The sequence below is a fragment of the Juglans regia genome, chromosome 11, assembly GCF_001411555.2.
Source record: "Juglans regia cultivar Chandler chromosome 11, Walnut 2.0, whole genome shotgun sequence".
NCBI lineage: Eukaryota > Viridiplantae > Streptophyta > Magnoliopsida > Fagales > Juglandaceae > Juglans > Juglans regia.
This window is the reverse complement of record NC_049911.1, coordinates 25,816,301-25,840,714: the sequence shown is the minus strand read 5'-3', so window position 1 is coordinate 25,840,714 and position 24,414 is coordinate 25,816,301. Positions and strand designations below refer to the sequence as shown.

General features: G+C 38.3%; 1 protein-coding gene across 1 annotated transcript; it reads right to left on the bottom strand.

Annotated features, from left to right (window-relative positions):
• Positions 1-919: 919 nt before the first annotated feature.
• LOC109007201 (nodal modulator 1) lies at positions 920-23,773 on the bottom strand. The gene is made up of 27 exons (XM_018986772.2): positions 23,423-23,773; positions 23,087-23,152; positions 22,731-22,817; positions 22,578-22,634; positions 22,382-22,446; positions 22,118-22,287; positions 21,734-21,795; positions 21,502-21,585; positions 20,597-20,756; positions 20,337-20,452; positions 11,080-11,208; positions 10,330-10,401; positions 10,031-10,126; positions 9,871-9,948; positions 6,404-6,532; positions 5,762-5,938; positions 5,371-5,574; positions 5,119-5,232; positions 4,773-5,023; positions 4,363-4,408; positions 4,002-4,250; positions 3,474-3,704; positions 3,049-3,140; positions 2,172-2,400; positions 1,695-2,051; positions 1,370-1,443; positions 920-1,260 (listed from the first exon to the last, which is right to left on the bottom strand). Exons 1-27 carry the CDS (start codon positions 23,522-23,524, stop codon positions 1,155-1,157), a joined length of 3,603 nt encoding a protein of 1,200 aa, XP_018842317.2. The 5' UTR covers positions 23,525-23,773; the 3' UTR covers positions 920-1,154.
• Between the last annotated feature and the right edge of the window lie 641 nt (positions 23,774-24,414).

Genomic DNA, 24,414 nt, shown 5'->3' with positions numbered 1-24,414 from the left:
TAAAAAAAATATGTACTTTTCATCACATTTTAAAGATGGCTTTAATGAAATATTAATATAATTTTAGGCGGCTAAACAACGATAAATACTCGGGAGAAAGAGAGAGGGAGGGAGCGCACCTCCAGGGCGGAAAAAGGGGTGGAGAGTAGCTTGGAATTTTCATAGAGAAAGGACAGAAAGAGAGGGAGATCTGTTTTCTTTATTTGCAATGCATTGCCATGTTCAGATTTATAAGAAAAAGAAAAGGTTCACGTTATATTATTCATATTGCACTTTACTTTTTCAATATTAAATGTTATAAATTTTCATAATTTTTTTATATCGAACCATTCAACTCAATTTGAGAATCTGAGAATATCTCTATCCATCTACTGCATAAAAACATGAGCATTTTCGAAAGCAGAAATGTGTTTATTTCCAAGTTATGAGGAGTAAGTGAATCTTCATCCAACCATCGCCATAGTTATCTCATAGAATGAATAGTGTTAATCTTTTTCTTAAATGGGCAGACAGATTAATAAAATCATAAATAAAAAAACTGTTTCAAGTTAGACTACTGATGCTTTTTTTTTTTTCTGTCCACGAGTGAATGTGAAACCGTTTTGACTTTGCCCGACAATGATTGTGATTTGTTTGGGGGAAAGTCCTTTTGCTGAACTTAAAGGTGGTAGACCCCGGAATTGATGTCACTATATATGTGTGCTGAAGAAAGTGGGAATGATATCATATCACGAAAAGGTCTTCTCCCTAAAGACAGAGTATCTGAAGAGGTACCTTAAGTTTCAAATGCCCTTCGGCCCATCATCTTGAAGACGAGAGTTTGAATACTATAGGGAGTCGGGACAATTACCTTTCCCAGCTTTCTCAATCTGCTTCGAGTTCAAACTTGAGTGCCATAAGTTGCTGATGACTTATCCCATGGAAGCAAGAAAGGAATCTTGATATGAAATAAACCAACATTAATTGGGAGTGAACAGGTTATTCTAAATGACTACATTTGCTTCAAGATTAACCCTAAAGTTTTAAATTAGAAAGAAAACAACTACCCTAATTAGTATTAGAAAACACTAATGCTCTCTGCCAGGTTTGATCTCGTAACACAATTAGATATAACACCAAAACTTCCAGTCTTCTAGAGGGCACAAGAGGTGTATTCAGTAAGTCTTCTTCCTCAAAATTGGCTTTCGCGTTTCCTTCTTTGCAGTTGCAGTGAATCCCGGGGTTGGTATTTCCATTGTGGATTGATACAAGTCCTTTAATCTACACATTAGGCATAAACAAGAATATTTCTAGTAAAACATACACAGGAACATAAAAAAATCAATGACCAAGTGAAAATTGTCAGTGGAGAAAATATAATCACAATTACCTTGGCATACTGATAAACAGGGCAACCACTGAAACCCCAACAATTAGAGGAAAGACCGGTGCAGGAGTCAAATCCTGTAAGGCATGAAAGAAGAAAGAAATGAGGAATAAATCCTTGTAGGCAACTAAGAGATCATTCAGAACAAGAATCTGATCAGAAGAAATGCATTTCAGCAAGTACCGTCCAATCAACAACTATTAGGCTAAGCTAATAGAATGACACAAGACAAGGGCTTTGCAAATCTCCAGATCAAAACCATGGGTATTTGGCACTGTTAGAATATATCTTTAAAAAACTACAGGATCGACTGCAGAGTGAAACAAACCTGCTTGTGATGATCCTCTTCAACTTTGTATCTGAGTGGGCCTACATGAATTTGTGTATTCTTCTCTAAGTCGACCTCAATAATATCAGACTTGAATTTGTGGGTGCTCGATGGGAGACTAGATCGGAGCTGCAGAAGGTGCTTACCCCTGGGCAAGTCCTTCACCTGGAAGAAGTTGGAAAGTGGCAGAGGGAAGACAGACTCAATCTTAGACACGTCAGTAGCTGACTTTATTTCTACCGTTAGATATGAATTCAGTTCCTCTATTCCCTTTCCTTCAACGTGACAACTTAAAATGGTGATCTCTGGCTGTTCAAAGACCAGAAAATCTATTCCCCTGATATCCTCAGCTCGAACCTACAAAAATCAACCGATGTGCTCAATCAGAGTTAATTTATTGCCAGAAACCTCATAAAAGAAATCATAATTTGGAAAATTTTATTTGTAACTTTATTGGAGATATTTGCTTGGACTAACTTCAATAGTACTGGATTCTGGAGATGCCCGCTCGATTCTAGAGCTACCCGGACCATCCCTTTTAACTACTTTGATTACATAGTTAGTGTCAGGATGGAGCCCTCTCAGACGATAACTTCCAGATGAATCAGTCACCGTTTCCTCATAGTAGCCTTTGGACTCCGACCGGGCTTCAACTGAAACACCTTCTTTTGGTTGGCCAGACAGCAAACTGATCACACCTGTAGCACTGCAGAAGCTTAAACCACCTTAGTGTCTTGCAGAAGAGTCATACTCTCAAAATGAAAATCACAAGTGAAAAAATTAGGTCATTTGAAGACAAAGTTACAATAGACTACATTCAGCGTCTCAGAGTAGATAATCACTAAGAGCTGTCAGTATAGAGAGATTGAAAGTCAATTTTTTTAATAATTACTTACTAGTTGACTACTTAAAAAATGTTTTCTCAAAGTACTCCCAGCGAGTGATCTAAACTATTAGCAATTTATAAGAGCATATATCATTAAGATTTATGATCTTAAAAAAAGGAGGGGGTGGGGGTAAAAAAGTGACGAAACTCCAAGAACGATTGATGTGCCCAGACACACTTTCCATTTTGATTTTTGTTGTTGATGAAGGGGAAAGCGTGTGTTGAATTTTAGTGACTACAAAGAGTTTACAATGAATTCCAAACCATTTCATTTATATTAAAGAGCCCAAACTAAGCTATAAACCTTTGATTCTGTCCAAACTAAGGAATGAACCTTTGTTGTTCTAATTCTTTCTCTGACAGAACAGACCACAAACTGTCAAGACAAATTGGTGCAGAGGCAATAAAACCTCTCAAATGTTTGCATCATGACAGCATGGCTATAGGGAGAGAAAGTCAATGAAATACCTGTAAGCCACGCGGGTGGCCTGGAAAATGACTTCGCTAGTCTCCCCAGAACCAAGTTCTATAGTCTGGGCCGGAGGTGAGAAAGCGTACTCCTATAAGAATAAAAGGAACATTTATTAGCTGAGTCAGGTAGTTGAAAATAATCTTGTTTTCGGCAAATAACAACCATAAGTTTGGTCATTTTCAATTTCGTTCAAACATTATATATGGAAGAAGGGAGTTACACCATGAATCCTTCAGATTTATAATAGCATCATGATGTGGTGCTAAATCTTGAGAGTAAACTTCACGACTTAAATTATCTGAGCAGGCATATAATGAAGAGAGTGGTAAAATGACCAATTCAGCTCAATGAGCAATCTTCAAGTCCTACAAAATTATCTAGACCATTTTATAATCAAAATTACTCAGTTTCTACGAATTACCTTTAGCAGAGGACGCAGATAGAAAGTTCCAGGAAATAAGTTATCGAAAAGGAATGTCCCACCAACCCCAGATACTGAGTTATTCCTATAACCCTCGTCGCCACTCAGTGATAGAAGCACGGAAGGAATAGGTTCTTCAGAACCATCTTTTGAATATATGTGTACAGATATTTGACCAAGCTTTTGACAATAAAAGGAATGAGGTCCAACCCGCTTTAGATGATAGCCAGGCTGCAGAAAGTAGAAGACATCAGAGAAGATAGTAACGGATTGCAGACACATGCAATCAGCAATACACAGAATACATTGAGTTCCAAACAGTGCACTAAACCTCCAGGTTCTAACAAAATGAATAATGAATCTGTTTCTTAATAGCATAAGCTTTATTCAAATTTGTACATAAAAGATGGAGAGAGTACCACATACCACTGTTTTTGGGTAGATACAGGAAGCAAACTTCTTAAATATATTTTATTGCAAACATGAGTTATATGCCATTAAAAAATATACTGCGAAAATGTCCCTAACCTTTGAAGCCTCAACGCTGTAAGTTATGTCATCATATAGAGGTCCTCCAGTGAAGGAGCCATGAGTATCTGTGGTAGTTTCGAGTACCAATTCACCACTCCTAAGGGCAGCAATGTGGCTATCTCCAGCAGCAAGAATCCTAACATGAACACCGGAAAGGGGGGGAGAAACGGATCCTTCAATATATAATCCCAATCGTGCAGAAAATGGAGGAACAGAAGCTTGACAACCATCACTTGTCACTGAGACCTAACATAGCATAGTTTTGGAATGAAGCTTTTTTAATAGGTCGTAGTTTTGGAATGAAGCTTAACAGAACAACTTAGAAATAACATTGGCAAATGACAAAATACAAGCTTACATGACGTTTTCTTGGATAAAACAAGATCTTCTTCTCCCCATTATTCCTGCAACACACCACAGCTCAAGTAAGAGGCACATATGGTGCAGTAAAAGCAACCAAGCAATATTGATGAGGTGCTAGCAAGTTTCCTAGCAAGCAAGACATGAAATTAGAAGATACTACTTTACACACTCAAAAAGTTTGAATTAATAAACTCCAAGCAGTGAGGGAGCAAAAGGCAAAAGCATCTTCTAACAGCAATTTTTTTATAAGAAAAATAGCTTCTAACAGCAATGAGAAGGTGATTGAAATAATCAAGATCTAATTAGAAACATAAATAAAGAATTTGAACAAATTAGCTCCACCACTAAGTAAGCAGCATGGTGCTTGATGTCACAGTTGTCGAGTAAACAACAATATATATGTACCTTGGGTCCCGAGGAACAAAGGTAAGTTTGTCTCCAGGATTAGCCCACACAGAATACTCATACATTGCATTACTGGTTTGATCATTGCCATTGGAACTAACTTTAGCTGTGGTACCATCAACAACACTGCCCTCACTGTTCAGAATGTCCACAGTGATACTCTCGGGTACTTCATACACACCATTAACTGTGCTAGACTCAACATTGATCAGTCCCTTAAGTAGATACTTCTCTCCTCTTAGAAAGATGGGCTACAAAAAGAAATAACAAATGAGGTGAAAAATTTAGTGCTTAATACAGCCATTAAAAAAAAGCTTCAAATGAAATATTTTTTTAAAAAATGTACCAAAGGATTGGATGTATCAATCTTCATTGATGAGCTTCCAAAGAAAATACATGAGTCAACAAAATGAAGTTCATGCAATCCGGGAGATTCTACGCATATATGCTGGGAACCTTTCTGCACACACAAAAGAATAGAAATCAGGTGTGAAAGTATATACAGCATCCTAAATAATTACATGGGTTTGAACTTGGGAAATTTGATGAAGAAACATTACCTTAATTTTGTTTACTGACTAAAACAAAGAAACAATACCTTAATTTTCATATTCACTGACGAACCATCTGCTTGAGTCATGTAAGCATCCACATCATGGGTGGAGACAACATTAACCCAGTAACCTTTTTGAACAAATACCACGCCTTTTACATCCTCAGCACCAACATCCAAATCAATGAAGCTCTGCTCCCAGCACCAGTTATCTTCTCTAGCCTCTGATTCTGGAGAATTATGTCTGACCTAAAATAGAAACAATCATTTGAAGAAAATGTATATAGAATTGCAACAACACTCAGAAACTTTAACACAAATGACCAAAAATCAATTCCATGTAAATGTTTTCAGATTTCAATAGTCACAGCAAGAAATAATTGCAAAATAACTACTGTCTTGGGAAATTATCAAAGGCAGAGAATAAGCTTTATACCTCAATTCTGTAGTTTCCAGGGATGACGTCTGAAAAGAGGAATTCACCACTGTTTTCAGTCAAACTGACTGTCTTTCTCTCTTCATCACGTTTACCAGCATTTCTTACTAGGGCAACAGAAACAGATGGGCCACAATTCTCCTTGCAGGCGACCGTACCAAGTACATTGACTAGTGCCTTATCATAGACAAAAAGAAAGATACATTAGGAACATTATTTTTCACAAGAAGTTTCACATCTCTGTAAACAAATTATATCAGATAACACCTGCATCAATTTTCATGACATATATCAAGGAAATGTGGGTGCAAGTTTTGTGAGATCATATATGTAGATCAATATTTATTCAGGAAACATGTCATATATCCAAGTCAGAAGTTCCATTATTATCAATATGGCATTTTATTTTCATATCATCTGCGTGTAGGAATTACTTGAGAATTCTTGTAACAACAACCAACCAATTTATCTTCTTTGCTTCAAACGAAAGCAGAGGAGTCTTAGGAAGGACAGAAAAATAAGTGAGAATACATTCTCATTTTATCAACCAAAAAGAACACAAGTCAACTTTTTATAAAATACGATAGTAAGGGAAAAGAATCAAAAGAACCTTAAAAATTCTTTAGTTTTGAGAAAGATTACCTGAGAAAATTCAATAGCCATCAATGGACTTTTGACTACAACATCAACATATGATGGCAAAAACAGGAGTCCAGGAGCACTCTCAGGCATAGCTGCCATAGCTGATATGCGATATTCACCTGGTGGAACCTGAACATATTTAAATAAAGGAGAGAGATGTAACTTGCAAAGAGAAGGGAACATGAGCTTCAATAATGTATGGATGACTTACATCAAGGAAAAATCAAAGCATAGCAGGAAATATCAATTTAATGGGTATTATCAGCTTTATTATGGCAATAATATTAATTTACTATGACTGTAAGAAAAAAAAATACGCACTTTATATTGTTAAAACCACATGTTTAGGGTAATACCCGCCATGCTTCTTTTGTTCTCTCGCAGGGTATGACCTTTCATCTTCCATCCCTGGCGCTTCTCGTCGGGGATAGTCCTTAATATTTCTTTGCTTCCCTGATTCATGTTCCTTCTGTCTTTTTTCTTCTTTTAGTTTTATTCTTAGTTTGTTGAAGATGGATTGTAGTTTTTGGATTGAAGCCAAGAGGTTTGTGTTTAGTAGGAAAGGTGGTAACTTTTTTTGTATTACTAAGAGGAGCAAGAAGTTGTCTAAGTCCCTTCATCTCAGTGGAGGAATGGTTATTTGGATGGCAAAGATGGTGGAGGATTGTCAGAGGATAGCAGGCAATAAAGATTCTTTTCAGACAAGAAGGGAAGTTAATAGAGTTTTTATGGTCCAAACGTGTCAAAACGCACTTGGCAGATTTGTGAAGCTAATTGAGTTTGGCACTAGTAAGGTGAATGGAATCATAGTGATTCCAGAAGGGAGGAAAGGGGGTGGTTGGGCAGCTTTTGTGAGATTAGTGAAAGAGATGGTTGATTTTAGGAACTCTGTTTCAGGTTATGAAAACAGAGCTGCTCCTACGAAGGGTGGCGATGAACGGGATTCTAGAAACAAGAAGGTGATTTCTGATACACCTTCAAAAGGTGTTAATCATCATCATGAAGTTTCTTACCTGTCGGCATTAACAAATCCAAGTCAGGCGGGTTCTGTTCCTCATCGGAGTTATGGCATTAATAAATTTAGAAAGGATGAATTGGTGTTGGATAGTAACAAAGGGAATGATGTTTTGTGGTGGAATGGCGGGTGTTTACTGAATCTGTTGGGATTCATGGCATGAGGGTTCTGCTCCTCGTCGGAGTTATGGCATTAATAAATTTAAAAAGGATGAATCGGTGTTGGATAGTAACAAAAGGAATGATGTTTTGTGGTGGAATGGCGGGTGTTTACTGAATCTGTTGGGATTCATGGCATGAGAGAAATAACTATCCCCCACTCACTCGCTAGGGAACCGAGTAATGTTAAAATCCCCTCCAAAACACCATGGAACATCCCAACAGCAGTAAACACCCACCATTTTGAGAGCATTGTTGTTATGTTTTGAAGCTGTCTCGGGTCTCAGGATTAACCTAAACAAGTCTGAAATTGTACTGGTGGGTGCCGTAGGTAATATTTCAGATTTGGCTAATATTTTGGAGTGTAAGATTGCTTCACTGCCGCTGAAGTATCTTGGTCTTCCCTTAGGGGCTCCTCACAAATCTGTTTTGATATGGGATGGGGTTATTGAGAAGATTGAGAGAAGGTTGGCTGGATGGAAAAAGTTACATTTGTCTAAAGGGGGAAGAATTACTTTGATAAAGAGTACATCTTCCTAAGTATTTTCTTTCACTTTTCCCTTTGCCGGCAGGGGTTGTTAGTAGAATTGAGAATATTTATCATAATTTCTTATGGGGAGGAATAGGAGAGGAAAAAAAGTTTCATTTGGTTAGTTGGAATAAGGTTTGTCAACCAGTTTCTTGTGAAGGATTGGGGGTGAGAAATTTGAGGTTGTTTAATAAAGCACTCCTTGGAAAATGGCTTTGGAGATATCTTGAAGAGAGAGATGCTTTATGGAAGAATGTTGTTGCTGTTAAATATGGGAGTGAGTGGGGGGATTGGTGTTCTAATAAAGTTAGAGAAGCGTATGGGGTGAATTTATGGAAGGGTATTAGGAAAGGTTGGGGGGAGTTTTCTAAACATATTAAATTTAAGGTGGGGGAAGGGAAGAGGATTCTCTTTTGGCATGACATTTGGTGTGAGGAATCAACTCTTAAATCAGATTTTCCATCTCTTTACAGGATTGCAAGGGATCAAAATGTTGTTGTGGCAGATTACCTTCAATGTACAGATCATAATATTCTATGGAATGTTGACTTTATTAGAGATGCAAATGACTGGGAAGTGAATGTTGTTTCAAATTTTCTGGGAAGAATTTATAACTCAAAAGTGATGCAGGGAAAAGAGGACAAGCTATTGTGGGATCATGTTGGAAATTTCAGGTTTTCAGTCAGTTCTTATTATGAGGTGCTTAATTGTCATTCTGGCTGTGTATTCCCCTGGAAAAGCATTTGGAGGGCGAAGGTACCTACTAAGGTGGCGTTCTTCAATTGGGTGGTTGCTCTAGGGAAAGTATTGGCCACGAATAACCTTAGAAAACGTGGTTTGTGTATAGCCGATTGGTGTGTCATATGCAAGAAGGATGGTGAATCTATAAATCATCTTTTTTTTACATTGTGAGGTGGCAAAGTCTTTGTGTAATGAGGTTATTGGTCGGACAAGTTTATATTGAGTGATGCCTAAGGAAATTGTGGATCTCCTTGCATGTTGGCGTGGTTTCGAGGCAAGGAAATGTGCTGCTGTCAGATGGAGAATGATTCATTTGTGTTTAATGTGGTGTTTATGGCTGGAAAGGAATGGGAGATGTTTTGAAAACAGAGATTTCTTTTGAAGATCTTCATTATTTTTTCTTTTCTACTTTGAGTTTGTGGGCTAGGATCTTTGTAAGGAATGTTGATAATGTACTGAATCTGTTTCTGTCGTAGTTTCCTGCTTTCTAGTGTGTAGTAGGTATTTCCTTTGTATACTTCATGTGTACTTGAGTTGTGCCTATTCTTGGCAATAAAATTCTTATTAATTATCAAAAAATGTTTAGGGTAATTATAGTCGCATCACCTCAAGCTTGGTAACCTTTAAGAAAGTTTGCAAATATTCAAATATTTTTTCCTTTTGTCATTAAACTTTGTCAAAACTCTTTTTCTTTTCCAAAAAAATAACTAAGGCATTTTATTAAAAGCACAAATCAAGTACAAAAGGGGACTTTCCCAACTAATGAATGACTCGCTTATGCTATTCACTAGTCTTTCCAATAAACATGTCCAAGAAATATAAGTGATTCAAATCAATCACCAACCAATAAAATTACATTCTCAGAGAATGCAAAACAATTAGAGAAAAAACATAAGAAGCTTAATAAAGTTTAACGTAAACACCTAACTGGCATCATTGACTAAGCAACACCAAACAATAAAAACTAAGTAAATGAGACTTCAGATTCTCTGCACTAACAACTCTATCAGACTCTTAACCATACCTCAAAGCAGAAATTTCCATTTCCATCTGTCAGTTTCACTTGAGGTTTGACATTCTCTGGTCCATGAGTCAAAGCTACCTAGAAAACAGACGTGCCAACAAGTTGAATTGACAGGCAGAGTATAAGTAACAAAATTAGAATTTAGGATTTGTGGATCTACCTTTGCCTTGAAACCACCACTAACAATCTGAACTACACCACATACATCATAGGAAACTGCTTTAATATCTGTCACTGAAGCCATGTTTGGCAATACCTGTACAAGCAAGCAAAGTTAGGAAGATGAAGTGCAACAACGTCATTCAATATAATCTAAGAAAACCAGCTCAATGAGTTAAATTAACTGCAAATAATTAACACTTCTAATTATTATTTTTTTATAAGCAACACTTCTAATTATCACAAAGGAGGAAAACCTTATTGAAGATAGTATCCAAGGTTACCCATCCAATACTTTACCATATAATCCTTCAGTACGTTGAACTTGTAATGCTCCTTTATGGCCTCTATCATATAACGATTGGATGTAACCTAAACAACAACTTGGAAACTTAGGCAGATAATACATGCACTAGTATATGATGAAGCACTTGATAATAGTCAAATAACCGAACTCAAAGATGATATAAGTTTTCTCAACAAGTTTAATCACCTAAACTAATATCAAAGACGTGAGCCAAATTACAAAACATTTAAGTGATTGACAAACCATATTCACAGGAACAGGCATGCACACAAGAGAACGGGACAGAGTATATAAACGGATGAGCAGTCTCTTTATCAAAAGACAAGGAAAAATATTATTTTGTGACAGAGTATATAAATGGATGAGCAAACCTTTTATCAAAAGAAAAAGAGAATCTCAGATTAGGAAAGGAAAGAAATATCATATATCTACTTCAGTATTATTTCCTTTGAAAAAAAAAAAAAAAAGGTATCCTGATCAACATACACACTATTTCATAAGAGACTGGTATAATAACATTGAAGATGCCAACTCATAATTTCTTTGAGATATAACTAAGGGCATATAGGTAACCTAAAGTTGCAGAAGACATGAAATCACATATTCATCAGAATGATGAATGCCATTGAAAAATTTCTCCACCAGACCCCTCAAGACTGAACCAACAGATTCCGCTATAAAAGAAATGAAGGAATGGCCAAAGAGATCGAGTCAATTTGGAAGTTAAGAGCCCATGTGCATACCTGGTCAAGCTTGTAATATCCTTGTTTGTCAGTGACAGACCTTTCATGACCATCAACTATAATTTTAACACCCTCCACTCCGACATCATTCCCATCAATAACACGGCCCCCAACAGAAAACCCAGTGACCTACAAATTAAAATGAATACATATTAATATGTCCACATAAGGACAACATGAAGCATAGATAAGCAAATGTAAAGCTAAATACAGTTAGCAAGAATAAGAAGAATTTTTATTTTTATAAGTAAAGAATAAGAAGATTTTTTTTTTTTTTTTTGATAAGTAAGAGATAGATATTATTGATATGAATGAAGTAGGCGTAGCCCTTGTACACAAGAAGTATACAGAAAGACCCCTAAAAACATTCTAAGAGCGATAAATTAAAGACAGGAAATCATAAACATTGTTCCCATTTAGTACAATAGCAGAAAACCAAAGCATTAATCTGTGAAAGAAAAAATTATTTAGTTCTGCCATAGTGCGTTCCTTGTCTTCAAAACATCACGCATTCCGTTCCGCCCAAATACACTACATGATGCACAACGGAATCATCTTCCACACTGCAGCCACTTGATGACAACCTTGCGTCTTCCTCCAACACCCCAACAAATCCACCACCCTCAAAGGCATAACCCAAGCAATATCAACCCTTTGGAAGATCTCATCCCACAAAATCCTTGTTACCTCACAGTGCAATAAGAGGTGATCTACAGATTCTCCATGCTTTTTACACATGGAACACCAATCCATCACAAAACATCTCCTCTTCCTCAAATTTTCAGTGGTCAAGATTTTCCCAAGAGCAACATTCCAAACAAAAAGGCAATTTTAGAAGGCACTCGAGACCTCCAAATATTCTTCCAAGGAAACAAAGTCGGATCCTGTGTTGTCAAAATTATATAATACACCTTAACCGTGCATTTCATATGATCCTTGTTTCTCCACTTCAATATGTCGCGTTGTGACGTAGGAGTCCCCATGGAATATAGTAGACTGAAAAAATCTGATACACTAGATAATTCCCAATCATGAAAGTCTCTGTTAAAAAGTACATTCCACTGGTGAGCGCCACGAGAAAAAAACAGCATATCCGCCACTGAAGCCTCCCTATTAGCTGCAATACGATAGAGAGCCGGAAAAGCCCTTTCCAATGCATGTTCTCCACACCACACATCCCACCAAAAACTGATTCGATTACCCTCTCCAACTACCAACCGAATATGTTTTTCAAAACAAGTCCACCTCCCCCCCCCCCCTTATGAACTTCCATAAACCCACAGAGAGATATAACTAGTTTGATAGAGTTGTACAATACATGGATTTCTCTTAGTGTAAGTTGTAACATCAATGTATCATTATTGAGTGGAATTTTAAAACACTTGGGAGTTAGTTAACATGCAGACTTTTAACAATGCAGGAAGAGCAAGATTGTCAAGCCATTCAAATCATTGAAAGCTACACTAATTTTATCATTATTGAGTGCCTACAACTCAGTAGTTGAACAGCCAAAATCCATCAAGAAAACAAACCAAACTTCATCCATTTCAAATTCATTCTTCTTCTGTGTCATAAGTACTGTTTACAAAGAGAAAAGATGCAAAGCGATTGAGAGGGAGGAGGACATTTCATGCCCATAGACATAATAAGTAACAACTTTAACAATGGAGGGACTTTCAGAAGGATCACATGAAACAAAATGGGGAAATTTGACCAAGTCAAGAACTCAATCGATAGTAGTAAAGGATGTTAAAAGAAGGGGATTGATCCTCTTGGTATCATTAATTGACAATTTAGGTGTCTTTCTATTGTGTTCAGACTCTACCAGGAAGGTTGTAGGGTTATGAAATTAGTGCTGATAATTATTCTCTACTAATCTGGAGTTTCAAAGCAAGGTCACAAACAAAATGGTGTCATTATATAGTAACTTTGGAATTACAATACAGCAAAGAAATGAGGGTGATGGGGAGGTTTCTTCAGATTTACATGAAAGACACAAAGAAATGAGTATCGAACAGCACAGAGGGTTGTGCATTTGATGTGAAGGGATAGAAATGTTTGAGGTGGATTTCAAACTATGCAGAAGAGGCGCAAGGGTGGGTCTATCTGGTCACTCGTGGGCGCACAAACACACACACATTACAATTTACAAACAATTGTACATGATGCTTAAAAAAATTTAATGTCCTTGTTTCCCCTTCCTGCCAGCATCGCTAATCGCATCAAAAGACTACAGAGGAACTTCTTATCAAGAGGTGTGGGGGAGGAGCAAAATTTCACTTGGCAGATTGGTCCAAGGTTTGTTCTCTCCAATGCTGGCACGAGGTTTGGGGACTCACAAGCTACTTCCCTTTAACTAGGCTTTGGAGGGTGGTGATTGTAATGAAATACAATATATGGAGTTATTGGTGCTCTAATGAGGTTCATGGGACTTTTGGGGTTGGCTTTGGAAAAACATTTGTAGGGATTGGGGGAGTTCTCCAGATTTACCAGATACAAAAGGAGAAATGGCTCCGTGTGGAGTGGAGATCAAATTTTTAAGGAACTTTTCCATTCTGTTCAGCATTGCACGAGTTAAAGACCTATGATAACAGATAATTTGCATATTCTGAATGGCACCCATCAATGGGAAGTTGAATTTATTAAAGCAGCACAAGATTGGGAGGTGGACCTCTTTGCTTTGTTCTACCCTCTGATTACTCTGTTAGGTTGAGACGAGGGAACGAAGACAAGATGTGTTGGCAATCTCCAAGAGTAGTGTGCTGTCTCCCAATGAAAGCACTTTTTTCCCCATGGAAGAACATTTGGCAAAGTAAGGCTCCTTAGAGAGCTGCATTCTTTGCTTAGGTAATGGCATTAGGCAAAATAAATGCACTGGATGATTTAAGGAAGTGAAGGATATAGTGTTAGATTGAATTGTACGCATATGAAGAATGGGAAAACAGTGGATCATTTGTTATTACACTTTGAAGTAGCTACTCCTTATAATATCTTAGAATATCTGTGAATGCTTTTTTACACTGTTCTCTCCATACACTTCTTCTTTTTATTGTCACCATGGTGAGTTTTTCTGGTGACTGTTGCCAGACTTAGCTTTCTATAGTGAGTTTTCATTTTGAGAGATTCAGTAGTGTCAATGGGAGGTTTTATACATATAGCTATAGAGACAAAGGTTTTCATTTTGTCATTAAAGGGGGGGGTCAATATTTTCGTATCACTGAAAAGAATAGGAGGTTCATCAAGGAGCTGGTATTGAGTCATGCTAGTGCTCATTGGCTTGCGAAAACAGTGGAAGAATGCTAATTCTCTGAAGGAAAAAAAGAGTTCTGTAAGACATATCATGATGGTGCCAAGGCACTGTTTGTTCACCGGCGTTCCAATGGCTTTGGACGATTCTTTGAAGTTGCAGAATATGGCAGCAGTGGGCGGCAAGGTCTCTTAGCTATTCCAGCAGGCATGGAAGGAAAGGGGTGGAAGAGTCTTTCAATGGAAATGAAACACATTCTGTCCATGCCTATTTCTTTGAACAAGGCATCGGTGTTGGCTCCTAAACTGGTCAGCTTGACAGAGAAGGGGAAGGAGAAGGAGAAGGGGAAACAGGCTCAATCTTTTGCAGAGGTTGTGAGAGGTGGCGCTGGAAAAAGGGAGGCAGAGAGGGTGGAAAGAACAATGGAAGACTTGCAGGGAGCTACACTGTTGCAGAACAGATTGGTCTAGACTCTGGGGTGTTGATCTGTCCTATGCTGGTGCTGGGGAAAGCATGGATTGGAGGTCCCTCTTATGTTTGAAAGATGAGTTTGCTTCACTGAAATTGGCGGTGGAGGAACTAATAAGCAAAGTTGGGAGTTTGGGTATGGGCCAAGTCTTTCAGCAGATGGGGTCGGCTAATGGGGCAGTGAAAAAAGTTGTGGCCTACAAAGGGCCCAAATCAGTCAGGCCCGTTAAGGGAAAAATAAGTTTTGGAAATAAAAAGGTGGGCTTGGCCTGGCGTCATACTAGCCCAAAGTGGAAACCGAAACGTGGGCCGGTTTTCGAAATAGGCTCCATGTCCAACCCAAGCCCAGAAGTCTTGCCGGTGGTTCACTGGCCAGGTAGTAACGTCGGCGACGTCTGTGCACAATCCTGACTCCAGCGGCGACAGAGAACCTGTGCCGGCAAGAATAGCTGTGACGGAGAACATGGAGGTTGTAACGCCAATAGGACCCTTGAATCCTGTTTGTGGTTCGACGAGTGGTCCACCAAGCTCGGGGAAGGCACAGACTGGTGCGCCAGTGGTCTTTGGGTCGTTTCCCACCACTGCGACGTCCCACCTCCACGACAGCGATGCTACACAAATAGAGCCACTGCAGATAGATGCGATGGTGCCCTACAGAGAGTATGGGTGGGCTAGTAGACCTCGTGGTGGCACAACTATTGATGCCAGCACATGCTGGGCTGCCTCCTAGCCCCATGGCAGCGAAGGTTGTGGTCCCGACGTTGGAGAAAGCTACAGCACTGTCGATAGAGGTACCAAGACCTTTAGAACACTGTGGGACACCACAAAAACCATCATTGGAACTTTCTGAGGTTGTCGACAATTGTCGTTCAGTGTCGTCTACTGTGAAATGTCGGAAAAATTTTGTTCAGCAAAAAAGCAGCTATCGATGATAAATGGTGGACTTTGTGGGTGATAGGGGGAGGCTGAATTGGTTGGTTCGTTGGTTTTGTATGAGGCTTTCAAGAATGGGGAGGATGAACCTACTCCTCTGAATTCATTTCATCCCAACGGGACAAATTGGGTCATTCAAAAAGCTTTGAATCTTAAACAGATGATAGGGATTAAATGCGAGGGCTTCGAAACCGAATTTATGGTTTTACTCATAGCCATAGAGGCCGCTAATGCTCAATCCAAATTGGACCTATCTATGAATTTGGCTAAAAAGGGGGAAAGAGAACTCAAGAGGCTAACATGGGCAATGAATGATGATGGTGGAGAGAAGAGCTCGACCGGAGAACGTTGTAAGGGGAAGGGTAAAATAGTTGTCCCGTGAAGCCAAAAATCATATCATGGAATGTGAGTGGTCTGCATGATCCTAATAAGAGGCTCCAAGTTAGAAATTTACTTTGCCAATGGAAGGGGGATATAATTTGTTTACAAGAGACCAAGTTGGAAGCTATTACAAGACAAATAGTTCGCAGTTTATGAAGAGGGCAACATGTTGGGTGATCTTACCTGCCATCAAAAGGAGCATCTGGGGGAGTTATTATTATGTTCAATAAAAGCGTGGTGGATATGGTGGAGGATCGTGTGGGGGTCTTTTCTATTGCATGATCTTTTGTGGACTTGGAGGACGGCTTCAAATGGGCATTTGCTGGAGTTTATGGCCCAAACATTGATTTGGAGAGAAGGCTATCGTGGGAAGACTTGGAGGGACTGCTTCGTTGGTGGGAGCTACCAACATGCATTGGGGGGGATTTTAACATATCTAGATTTCCAAGCGAAAGGTCGGGTGTATCACACATCACCCCAGCAATGAAGGATTTTTCTGACTTCATCTCAGAGCAGGAACTTATGGACATTGCACTTGCAGAAGGCACATTTACTTAGTCCAACAATCGAGAAATCTCATTTTGGTTGAGGATTGATAGATTTTTGTTAACTACTGAATGGGAGTCACACTTCCCGGATGTAGCTCAAAGAAGGTTACCCCGGTTATGCTCTGATCTCTTCCCCATCATTTTAGACTGTGGAGGCATCCAAAGTGGTAGAAGGAATTTTAAGTTTGAGAATATGTGGCTTAAAACTGACGGTTTTGTAGACAGGGTCAAAGAATGGTGGTCTTCTTACAATTTCCAAAGCTATCCAAGTTTCATAATGGCAAAAAAGTTGAAAGCACTGAAACAGGACTTGAAGCAATGGAATGAACAAGTTTTTGGCAATGTGCTTCAGCAAAGGCGTTCTCTTGTGGAGGAGTTACAGGGTTTGGAAGGAGAGGAGGCGGCCAGAACACTTTCTGCACCTGAAAAAATCCGCAAGAGTCAGGTAGTAGCTAAACTTGAAAGAATTACTTTGATGGAGGAGGTTTCATGGAGACAAAAATCAAAGGCGCTTTGGCTCAAGGAGGGGGATAAGTGCACGAAATTCTTCCATAAGGTGGCTAATTCCTATAGGAGGAACAATGCAATTGATTCATTGACAGTAGATAGGGCAGTTTCTTCGGATCATTTGGTAATCAACAACCACATTGAGCAGTATTATCAACAACTCTTATCTGAAGAGCATATTTGGAGACCGAAAGTGGATGGTTTGAATTTTTAAGCATTAGATCAGCAGATTGAAGGATGACTGGAGAGGCCGTTTGAAGAAGAGGAGGTGAGCAGAGTAATCAGAGGTATGGCAAGTGATAAGGCTCTCGGTCTGGACGGGTTTACTTTAGGCTTCTTTCAAGCTTGTTGGGAGGTGATTAAGGAAGATCTAATGCAAGTCTTTCATGAATTTCATACAAATGCTAAATTTGAAAAGAGTCTTAATACTACCTTCTTAGCACTCATTCCCAAAAAGGTGGGGTCCATGGACGTTAGAGACTATCGTCTCATTAGTCTCGTGAATGGGGTGTATAAAATTCTGTCCAAAGTGCTTGCGAATAGATTGAGCTCGGTGGTGGAAAAACTTATTTCGAAGTTGCAAAATGCTTTCGTCAAAGGTAGACAAATACTTTATTCGGTGCTTATTGCAAATGAAGTCTTGGACGGACGACTTAAGTCTAGAGAACCCAGGTTACTTTGCAAGTTAGACATGGAGAAAGCATATGATCATGTCAACTGGCAATTCTTACTCTACTTACTTGAAAGATGTGGTTTTGGGGGAAGATAGCAAAACTGGGTGGAATTTTGCATCTCTTAAGTTCGTTTCTCTATCTTGGTGAATGACTCACCGGTGGGTTTCTTCAACTCCTCCTATGGCTTGAGACAGGGGGATCCGCTATCTCCTTTACTTTTTTATTTTTCATGGAAGCTCTCAGTAAGATGATTGAGAGTCTAGTGGAGGATGGGTTACTCCATGATTTTTCGGTGGGGAATGGCGATCTCAATGTTTCTCACTTGCACTTTGCTGATGACACTCTCATTTTTTATGGAGCACATCTTAGACACATTCAAGCCTTGAGGGCGCCACTCCCTTGTTTTGCAGCTGTATCAGGATTGAGTATCAACCTTTCAAATTCTGAATTAGTGCCAGTGGGGAGTATCCACAATGCGGAGAACTTAGCTACATTTTTGCATTGCAAGTTATCATCTCTGTCTATGATGTATCTTGGATTACCATTGGATGTTTTTTTTTAAATCGGTAAGCATTTGGAACGACGTGGTTAAAAAGGTGGAGCGTAGATTGGTTTCTTGAAAGAGGTTATATTTATCGAAAGGAGGTAGGCTGACTTTAATTAAAAGCACTCTTTCAAATCTACCGACCTACTTTTTGTCCTTGTTCCCGCTTCCTTCAAAGGTAGCTAACCGTATTGAAAAGCTACAAAGAGATTTCCTATGGAGTGGACTGGGGGAAGAGTTCAAATTTCATCTCGTTAATTGGTCAACGGTTTGTACTCCAATTTCTGGGGGAGGATTGGGGATCCGCCACTTGACAAAATTCAATCAAGCTCTATTGGATAAATGGTTGTGGAGGTACCAACATGAAAGGGAGGCCCTATGGAAGTCTATTATAGATTCAAAATTTGGAGAGGCTTGGGGAGGATGATGCTCGAATGAGGTACGAGGCACACATGGAGTGGGATTGTGGAAATTTATTAGGAGACTTTGGGAGACCTTTTGAGGACATGAATACAGTGTTGTGGGCGATAGTTCTCGTGTCAATTTTTGGTATGACAAATGGTGTGGTAATCATAGCCTCCGAGACATCTTCCCTGCTATTTTTGAGTTAGCACGAGAAAAGGATGCAGCGATTGTCGATCTTTTGATCTTTTCAAATGGCTCCCCTCAATGGAACATTTATTTCATTAGGGCAACCGAAGATTGGGAGTTGGAGTCTATTACTGAGTTCTTTGTGGCGTTGTACTCTGTAAGTCTGCCAAGGGGTACCGAAATGCAATAGAGTCATTCCAAGAAAGGTAATTTCACTGTTAGATCATTTTACCAAGTGTTAACAAGTCCTGGAATGACTAGTTTTCCGTGGAAGAGCATATGGCAAACAAAATCCCCCTCAAAAGCAGCTTTCTTTGTTTGGTCAGCATCCTTGATAAGATCCTCACTACAGAAAATCTGAGGAAACGATAGGTAATCATGTTGGATTGGTATTGTATGTGTAAGAAGCATGGGGAATCAGTAGATCATCTGCTTTTCCACTGTGAGGTGGCTAGGAACATGTGGGATGATTTGTTCATGAGAATAGGATTGTCATGGGTCATGCCTCTTAGATTGGTGGATTTCCTTGCAAGCTGGAGAAGCCTTTATGGTAACTCATAGATAGCGGCCATCTGGCGAATGATTCCTATTTGTATGTGTTGGTGTATTTGGAGGGAGAGAAATGCTAGAAGCTTCGAAGATCAAGAGAGAACTATGGATGAACTAAAAGTTTTCTTCTTTAAGTCCTTGTTTTTATGGAGAGGGGGGGCTATAGTTTGTAACGGACGAAGTGTCCATGACCTTCTACTTTCTATTGAAAACTCTAGTTAGGTGTTTATCATGTATACTACCTGTGTACCTGGGCTTTGCCTATTTCTATGAATGTAGCTTTTTACCTATAAAAAAAAAAAAAAGAAGTAGCTACTCCTTTATGGAAAGCTGTTTTTAGTCTTTTTGGGTTGGGTTGGGTTAGGTCATGCGGCAATGCTTGGAGGATCTTTCATGTGTTGGAAATGGTGGTTTGGCAGCCAACATTGTGAAACTTAGGGGAAAATGATATTGATTTTACCTAATATAGGGCACTTGGAGGGAGAGAAATGAGTAAGCTTCAAGGATTGTATGCAAACTATGGAGGAGTTAAAGGAATTCTTTTCAGAACTCTTTATCATTGCATGGATGCATTTATGTTTTTCTAGTTTTAGTTTCAAGGCTTTCCTGAATTTTTTTTTTTTAACTTTTTTTTGGATAGGTGTATCTTTTGAATACTTCATGTGTACATGGTAGCGCCTTTTTTCTCATCAATAATGTTATCTTGCTTGTAAGAAAAACTAAAGAAACAATGATCAATTCAAAGGGAAGGTGAAAAAAATACCATAATAGGAGAAAATATTTTGTTTGACCATGTAGGCAATTATATGTCTTACCTGAAACTTTTGGGGCACTGTCACGTGTTGATGCTCAACAATAACCGATGCAACAGGTGGTGAAATATCAAAAACTGTGTTTTCACCCTTGTAGAAAGGTATGAGCTGATAACTTCCTGTAAGTAATTTAAACATTTGAAAGCATGCACTATTCCTGAATTAGCAGAAAGTAAATACAAAAGAGCTTACACAGAAGGAAAATGCAAGGTTAAAAATGCAGATACTAGTATTAAAAAGAATATGGCCAAATGCAGAATTACCACATGGTATCGACTTAAACGTGAACATTCCATCAGCATCAGATACAGCATGACAGAGAGCCTTTCTTTCTCCAGGGGCATTAGTAGAACCTTGGGGACAATCTACCTCTAAGACATTATCTGAATATAGATAAATGTGAACTCCCAATATTGGATTTCCCTACCAAAAGAGCACAAAAGATTCTTAGTTTATACATACAAATGTGTGAGTAGCCGAGTATGAAGCATAATCAGCCAGGAAGTGACGAGCAAAATCAACAATAAGTCAATATCACACTTTCACCATTAACCTGACATGATATGCATTGGCATATTCCCCATTGTGACGTGGCTAGGGAGCTATGGGCTGGCATTCTAAGTAGAGCTGGGCAGAGTTGGGTTAAGCCTAAGGGCGTGGTGGATCTACTAGCATGCTGGAATAGGCATCATAATAGCTCTCAAATGGCAGTGCTTAATGTGATGTTTATGGACGGAAAGGAATGATAGGTGTTTTAACAATAAGGAGCCTGCAGTGGGGGAAATCTGGAATTTATTTGTTTTCTTTCTCTTACAGTGGTTTTCTGCTATTGTACTAAAGGGTGGGAATGTACATAAGTTTTTGTCTACTTTCCAACTCTCTAGAATGTAATTAGGTGTCTCATTTTTTATACTTCCTGTGTACATGGCCATTGCCTAGTTTCATTTGATTCAATAAAGATTCTTACTTGGGCATTGCCTAGTTTCATTTGATTCAATAAAGATTCTTACTTATCAAAAAGATATGCATTGGCATACATAGCATGGCATCTTCATAAGCTTATAGAGAACAAAATTATATCACTAACAGATCATCTTAGAAATTTTACATAAAGATAAATATAAAGAAAGTGCATTATCATGCAATTGTTGTTTGTAAAGAATTTCACCTGAGAAACAACAAACCCATGGACATCATATCCAGGGACGAAGAAAATGTCATTGACTACACCATTTCCAAACCCTAATTCCACCTGCAAGAGGTGCATTTATAAATGAATAGTAGTTGGGGATGTACATGATTGTTAACAATAGTACCCCAAGTAGGTGTGTAAAGAAAGAGAGGCAGGGAAGGGAATAGAAAATAGCAATAAATGGCAGAACGTTGAAAAAGCATCCAACCTCTGTGGAGCCTCTCACTTCAACTTTCAGATCGGGATGTGATGCACGTAATTCATATTTTCCTGGCAAAGAAAGATGTCATCAAAATAGAATTCCCATTTGTTAAAAGAAAAAACAGAGAGAGAGAGAGAGAGTAAACAAATCACAAGGATTACATAATGAGAAGTGTAATCCCGCCACTAAACTGGATCACTGCATGTTTTATGCAATACCTACATTGTGACACTTCTTATAAAAGAAATCTTTCTTACAGGCAATTCTAGGATACTAACGGAACTTTAATGATGATTATATATGCATATGTATACACATGCTTCCAAGAAGTAATCACAGAGTAAAAACATGCATCTTGTCAAGAAAAAGGTGCTGTGCAAACTTTGATACCTGGAAGAATATTGGTGAACAAGTAGCTCCCAACTGATGATGTCAAGACAGAAGTAATGAGATCACCATTAGGAGACAAAATTTCAACATTTACATTGGAAGGACCTCCATTTTTAAGGGTACAGCTCTCTCCACCAACAGCTCCCACCACCCTACCAGATACGGTGAACCTACAACATAAAAACATTCGCATTGTAAAACATACCAAATTTAGAGCAAAATTCCTAAGAACATAAATTACAATACAAATCAATGAACACCAACCCTGTGAAGCGGAAATTTATATCTTCATTGCCATTGCAACCATTATCATCAACGACGACAGAAACCTGTAAAGGAAATTATTTGCGTTCATGTTTTATGGAACTTAAATTTAAGAAACATCGGCCGCATATTAAAAAAAAAAACAGTACACCGTGCTTGATAAAATTTTAATGTAAACAACAATGTATTGCTAAACCTTCTCTGGGTCCCACGCCCACCCTTCTGGTCCATTAATTTGGATCACAAAAGAACCCTGAAATTCATATATTTACAATAAGAAAAACTTAAAAAAGTCTGCATGCACAGAGGAAGGATCAAGCATTAATATGGTAAAACAACCAAACACAACCTTGTCATACACCGGAATGAAGTAGTAGCCATTGGGAGCGCACTGAGTTCTATCCTTGACCAGTCCATCCAAGGTGCGAAGCTCAACCTACAATTTATATCACATCAATATAAATATATATCCGCAGCTCGGGCACTAATAGGTTTCAAACAAACTACCACATCGTCACCGTGTTAATATGGCCTCATTCCATTACTTATGCAGTAAGCATCCACTTCCAAATCAAAAGGCTAGGCTTATAACAAAGATAGTTATGCAATTCAAGCATTTCGATTCCTAGTTTCCCTCAAACTCGGTAAACGTACTAGAAAAGCTACAAAAAGGAAAAGCAAAACCTGCGGCTTAAAAATACATACCGTGATATGAGAATAATCCAATTTCGTATCATGCAGCTTCCTCGACTTCATCAAAGACGTACTAGCCTACAACAAAAGAACTCGATTTCAGAGAGAAGTAAACAGTTTCGGGATTGCAAGTACAACCACAAATGACAATTATAATTAAGAGGGGGTACATTCGAAAAGAGAGCACTGTCAAATCCAGATCCATGATTTTTTGGCTGTTCGTGTTCTCAAAAGTCGTAGTTTATTAATCCAAATATGTTAAGCGATTCCATTTATCAAATATATCTGATACGATTTATCAGGAACTAAACAGACCGGTAGAGAGAGAGAGAGAGAGAGAGGATTAACCTCGACGAAGCCACCACAGCCGTGGATGGAGTCAGCGGAAGCTGCTGAAAATGAATGAATTACGATCAAGAAGCAGAGTAAAGCGTCTCTGATCGTCGTCATTCTACGCAACCAGCGAGTGGGATCGGAGCTTGGCGACAGTGTTTGATTGCAGATCTGATCGATTTATAATAACACACTCATCAGTGTTTGATTGTCGTCTGCAACTCTGGCGCCGTCAGTCGAGGGAGGGTTTAATGGTTTATGCTATGGGCTTTTTGTTCGAAATTTCTCAACTGAAGTGCCGCAATCCCCATCATCTTGGTTTCTCAGAACATAAATTATTTCAATTAAACCAATACAAATAAAAATAAAATACTTGTTGCTTCTCTTTTTTTAAAATCTGATTGAAATTTTGTTGCGTCAAATATTTTTTTTATTTTTTTGTTATTCATTGATAAGAGTTGTGATTTTCAAATAATTCGTTAAAAATAAGTCAGATTTATATGTTCGATTAAAAAGCTAACACATAAAATCAATTTAGGGCTCGTTTGTTTTCAGATATGAGATGAGATGAATTGAGATTAAAGTTAAAAAGTCGAATAAAATATTGTTAGAATATATTTTTTAATATTATTGTTGTTTTGGGATTTGAAAAAGTTTAATTGTTTATTTTATTTTGTGTGGAGATTTGAGAAAGTTATAATGATGAGGTGAGATGAGATGAGATGTTTTTGGAAAAGAAACAAGGCCTTAATAATTCTTCGCATTTAATTATGTCTATTCATTTATTATTTATTGATGTGAATCTAGTCTTAAAGATCATTTACAAGTTTTAGATGGGTCAATTACAAGATCAAGAGCCAAAAAGATCCGATCTAGATTCTCCATCAATTGACTTGATTTTGACTTTCTTAAAAAAATTTTAAATTGATTATGAGTTCAAGGAATTTCATTCCTGCATATTCATATCATTTATTTTATAAAAGGCTTGCGAAAGATCTGAAATTTAT